Raw genomic sequence first — 6,259 nt, 5'->3', positions numbered from 1 at the left:
GGACCATAAAAATCGACTTAGTGAAATATTTTGTATCAGCTTGTATAGCTTGACTCTGCAAAACTGACGTAAAACGCAAAAAAACGACGCCTCGACGGGCCACCCCGATCCCCGAGGGGCGGCCCCCCAGCGGAGGGGCGGGGCCAGAGGGCGTGGTCTCTCCCCCCCTCCCAGGCGAGGCGGGGAAGGAAGGCGCGAGAATAACCGCCGCAGAACCATTCGCGCGCATGCGCGCGAGATAAAGAGATGTTCGTTGGGAGGGGGAGAGCCTATAAAAAGCGGCTTGGGCCGCGCGTGACCTTTCACCCCGACGCTGCTTGACGAGGCAACACGGAAGTGCAATGGCGGCGGCGGGGCCGGGTTGTCGTGGAAGCAGCAGCGGCGGCGGCGCCTCCTCCTCCGAGGCGGCGGCACGGCGGAGGCTGCGGGTCCTCTTGGGCCACCTGCGCGGCGCTCCGGAGGCCCACTTGTCGGCCAGTCAGTGCCGAGGCCGGGCGGCGGCGGCGGAGTCTCCCCCGAGCAGCCTCCCCAAGAGGCGGTGAGTTCCGAGAAGGGGCAGGAAGCGGCCGCTGGCCCCGGAGAGGGTGGCGGCGGTGGAGAGGCGCTGCTTTGCTTCTCCTTCCCGCCCAGCGGGATAGCGGCGGATGCTTGGCTCGCTCTCTGTATCCCCAGGGCGGATGCGACGCTTTGCCCAGCAACCCGCCTGGCGCGCCCGTTGAAAAGGTTCCGGGAAAGGGCGGGCGAAGTTTGTGGGGACAGGGAGAGGGGATTTGTGGGACGGCTTCAGCCGCCTTAGGTCCCTGCTAGGTAGTCCGGCCTTTGAAGCCTGTCCCTGTGAAGTGATTCAGGTGGGCAGCCGTGTTGGTCTGAAGCAGCAGAACCGAGTTAGAGTTCAGGGGCACCTTTAAGTCCAGCAAAGTTTTTACTCAAGGTATGAGCGTTTGTGTGCACACACACTTCCTCAGACTCAATGGTATGGGGTGGAAGCAATCAGTTCAGACTTACAGGTAGAGTGTGAGACTAAATTAACCTACAGCACAGTGGAAATGGTTAACACAGGGGTAGTCAAACTGCAGCCCTCCAGATGTCCATGGACTACAATTCCCAGGAGCCCCTGCCAGCAATAATGGGCATCTACACAATCAGTTCCTGACAACAGTTAGCTGAGACCTTGTAAAGTGAACCCTCCAGTTCTGAGTTGTTTGCTCCCAGGTTAAGGTGTTGCTGAGAATACTTAACTGGGAGCAAGGCTGATTGCTTAGTCAAATTGAGTAATTGTTGTTTTATCTCCCTAGTATCACAAGTGGCAAGTCTATAAAAACAAACATATACAACAACCCTCTAAAAGTTAAGATTGGTTATAGCACCCAAGGTGAAAACAAAGCAGCCAGGTCAGTTAGTCAGGTAGGTTTGTTGTGTCAGCACTGAATGAAACACACAACTAGGAGATTTCCAGAAGTAGGTAGCATTTTGTTGCAATAAGGGGGAATCTCGGTATCTAAGATGCAAGAATGTAATTAGTCAGGCATTAGTAATAACTTTTTATGCAGTGTGACTACTTCTAGACATGTGCAGTTATGACTTTATTACCACATACATTTTATCTTCATATCTGTATAAGCAACTTTTGTCAAGTATAAATGTATCTTGTCCTAACATAACCAATTTATGGCTTTCTACTATAGAAGACTTGGCAAAAACAAACTTCACAGAAAAAGCTCCACCTATTTCTCTATTTTAGTAGTTCTATTTATTCAGTTATGTTCCCAGAAATTGCTAGACATCTTGGATGCACTCTTGCCTATTTTACTACACTTACTTTGTACAGTAACCTTTTACGCATGAGTTGAAGTTAGCCTATAAGCTTTGCACTGTTAAAGTGGCATTAGTCATGTCAGTCTTTGCCAACTTGCCTATCAGGCCGGTTGAAGCAACTTATTTCCACCAAATGTCCTCTGAAATAAAGGGACAGACTTCTGAATAAGTGTGCATAGAATTGCACTGCCAACCCAGCTGGCTTCAAGGTTAGTGTTCTTTTGCACTATTTCTTGACAGTTGTTGACACCATGGGTACTTAGTCCATTATCAAATATAAACTAAATCATCTAGGGCCACTGTGTTGGTCTGTGTTGGTGTGTTCGTTGCTGCAGGGATCCTATGAATTTTGCCCCTAGTTCTTGTCACTACAGGTCGAAGTATGAATGCATCCTCCTTTGTGTTGAAAAAAACAGTCCGCTGTTTGTAGATAGCTTTTGAAACAATGTGAAGTAGCAGCAGTTGAAAGCTTCTGGTGCCCTCCTGCTGAAGAATTTGTGGTCTTCACAGATTAAGACGTAAATCTTGAGTCGGGCAGGAAAGATGTAGAAGTCAGTCTCTTCCCACCTACTTTTGGAATGTTGCACCATAACTACAATCAGTGGATGTCCAAATCTCTTGCACAGTTCACAAATATGTGAAACTGAATAGTTAAGGGGGAGGAGCTGCTTGAAGTAGCAGTTACAAAGGGGGAAGATAAGTCAGCAACTGCAACAGGGTCTGTGTCAGAGGCAAGTTGGGAGTGATAGCAATACTGCTTGTTATTGCCCTTTGGGCAGTAGTGTTTCAATTCAGTACCAAGCTTGTTTGGCTAGGAGTTGTGTTTACACTTGAGTAAAAAAATAATCACATAAGCAAGGGTGGGGAGAAAGCTAGAAAGGCCTTTTCTAACACTGACTCTGAAACTACAGCATTGTATAATTTTTTGCTTGTTCATCTTGGTTTTGCGTAAATTTGAACACGAGCCTTCACATTCTTGCTAAATAACCACTGGTGCTGCAGAGAATTTACAGTGGCCCTGTCAACAGGTGTTAATTGCAGTGATGCAATGCTACTTTACTAACAGGGTTTTAGACAGGTGGACAGAAAATGGCAAGGAGGTTAGGGTATGCATCTATGCTTGCAGCTGAATCGGGAAAGGAAGAGATTTATGTTGCAGATGCATATTTAAACACCCACACTCTGATTATGAGAGCTCAACATTCCAGCCTCACAGGAAGGAGCATGATTATGCCACTTAGAAGTATGTCTCATTTAATATATATTGTGTGGGATCTTATCTAATATCTGGTTCAATAGTTCATCTTCGAGTTCAGTAATTTGACGGATAGCATTACCAAGGAAGAAGTCTCAGACGAGAATTTTACTACTGGTGATGATGTAAGTATTTGGTTTCTTGTTTTGCTAGCGTTTATCTGAAATGTGTGTTCAACTGGCTGGGGAGAGATTACCATGGAGAGAAGGCAAATAAAATGGTGTCACAGGTCACAAGTTCTTATGTTAGGGTGGAAGTAGATCTTTTCTTTTGGATAGGATTCCAGAACTCTTGTTATTCCAGATCCATGATTCTTTGAATAACAAATCTAGTGCAGTTTCTTAGGATTTCCTAATCCTTCCTCCTATGGGTTCTTTGTGGGAAGCCTTCAGGGATAAAAGCCAGGCCACATATGGAGAGCAGCCATTTGCCATTCATTCATTCATTCATTCATTCATTCATTCATTCATTCATTCATTCATTCATTCATTCATTCATTCATTCATTCAATGTTTCTGCATTATTCCTTGAACTACCCTGGAGGAGTGTTTTGGGAATTATTGTTTGTAAACAGTACATTCAGTGCTCTCCCTTCTATTATTATTATTACTATTACAAGATTTATAACCTATTGTATATTGAAATACAATGGGCGCTAGCATGGGTGCCACTGGCCCTGGCGGGCTTGGAGGCCTCCTGGCAGTGCCCTCAGGCGTGCCGGCCCTGCTGCTTCCCCCCCGAGGGCCTGGCTTCGGCGCGGTGAAAGGAGCAGGCCCTGCTCCTTTTCCGGCGCCGAAGCCTTCCCCCCTCCCCCACCAAGGTCCCGGCTTTGGCGCGGCAAAAGGAGCAGGGCTGCCACGTCTCTGATGTGGCGGGCCTGCTCCTTTTGCCGCGCTGAAGCCTTTCTGGCATCCTCCGAGGTCCCGGGTTTGGTGCCGGGAAAAAGAGCTCCTTTCCCAGCAGCTAAGCCTCTTCTCCCGGCTCCCTCACTTCTGAGTCCGGGACAGGCCAAGAGGCCAATCAGGAGCCGTGCGCTGTGCAGCTCCTGATTGGCTCCTTGGCCCTGGAGTAACACTCGGAGGGGCCAATCGGGAGCCGGTTCACGGCTCCCGTTTGGCCCCTTCGAGTTTTTATCCCGGGCTCGCCCCACCCCTTCCTTTTCCCACAATGCCCTTACTCAATTATTTTTACTGCTCCCATGGAGCGGTTTACAGATTATATTATTAGTACTATTACTACTACCACTACTACCACTACTACTACTACTACTAGTACATTTATTACCCGCCACTTCCAGCAAACCGGCTCATGGGGGGTTACAAAATTTAAAAACCCAGAACAATAAAACCCTATTAAAGCAACAACCTATAGAAAAAGCCCAACATGGCGGAAAACTGTCCTCTCCCATAATGGAATGCCTGCCACTGGACGACAGAGGGATAGATCTACTATGGGATCCACTTAAGGGATAGATTCACTATGTAGCTCTTCCTCATTCTTTGGAAGCTACATATCCAAGACATGTATATCCAGCGAATGCAAGACCATGTATAGTCCCACACTTTTCTTTCCCCCAGAATACTGGGGTGGTGGTGGTGGAGTTAGAAGAATCTGTTGTGCTGCTCTGAAACATGCCTTCTTTGAGGCTTTTGAAACAGGTTCTGGATGTACCTCATTAAGTGCTATGTGGTTGCCTGAAACACTCATGGAAAAGGGAGTGCTGATGTATTTCATTGTCACTCATGTCTTTTCTACAACCTGCTATCTGGGATAACAAGGAAAAAAGAGACAAACCATCAGTCTTTGTGAAGGAGTTTGAGTTCCTACTTGGTCCCTACTCTGCCAGTACTCCACACTGTCCGTAAGACCACAGATCTTGGATCTACCAAATCTGAACTTGGTCAGAAGGTGAATTTCCTTTAGACCAGACTGACCAAGGATTCTGGTTTTTTTTGGGGGGGGGGCATCATCTGGAGATGGAATTGAGGTCACTGTGGGTGGGCGGGCAGGGAGTTATGAATCTACTGCATTCGGCAGGGGGTTGGACTAGATGGCCCTGGAGATCTCTTCCAACTCTTATGATTCTGTGAACGCTGTGAAAGATCTTTGGTCCATAGATAATGAACTGTTAATAAATGGTTTCTTGGCCAGAGTTGGCTTTGAGTGGGTTTTTTTATCAGCTGTTGGAGAAGTCTGATGTAAGAGTTGATGGCACCTTAAGATCTGAAGAACTCAAAAGAGAGTTTTGATTTCTTCCATACCTGCTCTGCCAGATGTTCCTTCACAGAATCTTGGACAGAACCTTCAAGCCATCTTCAAATGTTATTGTGAAGCCATTGCTTCTTTTTCTTTACTTTCTTACCTAATAAAGATTATCCCCTTTGTGTAGGGATGGTATTACTTATGGTTTAGGTTGTACTTAGCAGACCACTTGCACTAAATCAGCAATAGATGGTGGTAGTGACAGCTTGGCAAAAGGTCCTGAACAGGGCATGAGAACATGCACAAAGACAGCAGAGTGCCCAAAGCATTGAAACACATTTGCAGAATAAAACAACACTAAACCCCTCGTTTTAAAGCAAGAATTCTCTCTGCTAAATTAAAGCTGATTTCTGAAGTCAGCTGGAGTATGGATAATTCTGGCATCCTCTTCTGGGTGCCTCTTTGTCTATGGAAGCCCAGGTCACAGGAGTAGCCCACACGGCGTTCTTCCATCTGCACCAGGCGAGGCTATTAGTGCCCTACCTGCCCCCAGATTGCTTGGCTATTATGATCCATGTGATGGTCACTTCTAGATTGGACTTCTGTAACTTGGCATACACGGACCTGCCCATGTCCTTGACCCGGAAAATCCAGCTGGTACAGAATGCAGCTGCTAGGGTCCTCACAAAAACACCTTGGAGAACCCATATCCAGCAGGTGCTGAGGCAGCTGCATCAGTTGCCAGTTCTGGCCTAGTTCAAGGTTTTGATTTTGACCGTTAGGCCATTCTCAGCTTGGGCTCTGCCTATCTGAGGGACTGATTGCCTGCTTATGTCCCCCGCAGAGGACTTTGCTCTGTGGGCGCAAATCTCTTGGAGGTCCTGGCCCTAAGGAAGCACACCTGGCTTCGACCAGGGCCTTTTTGGTCCTGGCCCCAACCTGGTGGAATGAGCTCCCGGGAGAGCTGAGGGCCCTGATGGAGCCGTC

The 6,259-nt window shown here is 47.5% G+C and overlaps 1 protein-coding gene across 1 annotated transcript in view; it reads left to right on the top strand.

The window, feature by feature from the left end:
• Positions 1–226: 226 nt before the first annotated feature.
• AGPS (alkylglycerone phosphate synthase) overlaps positions 227–6,259 on the top strand; it is a 72,025-nt gene continuing 65,992 nt past the window's right edge. The window contains exon 1 of the mRNA XM_077319622.1: positions 227–538. Within this exon, the coding sequence (XP_077175737.1) occupies positions 342–538 (197 nt within the window). The 5' untranslated portion in view covers positions 227–341. The remainder of the gene's footprint in view (positions 539–6,259) is intronic.

The sequence above is a fragment of the Paroedura picta genome, chromosome 2, assembly GCF_049243985.1.
Source record: "Paroedura picta isolate Pp20150507F chromosome 2, Ppicta_v3.0, whole genome shotgun sequence".
Taxonomy (NCBI): domain Eukaryota; kingdom Metazoa; phylum Chordata; class Lepidosauria; order Squamata; family Gekkonidae; genus Paroedura; species Paroedura picta.
The sequence above is the reverse complement of the archived record's forward strand: the minus strand, read 5'-3'. Positions and strand labels throughout refer to the sequence as shown.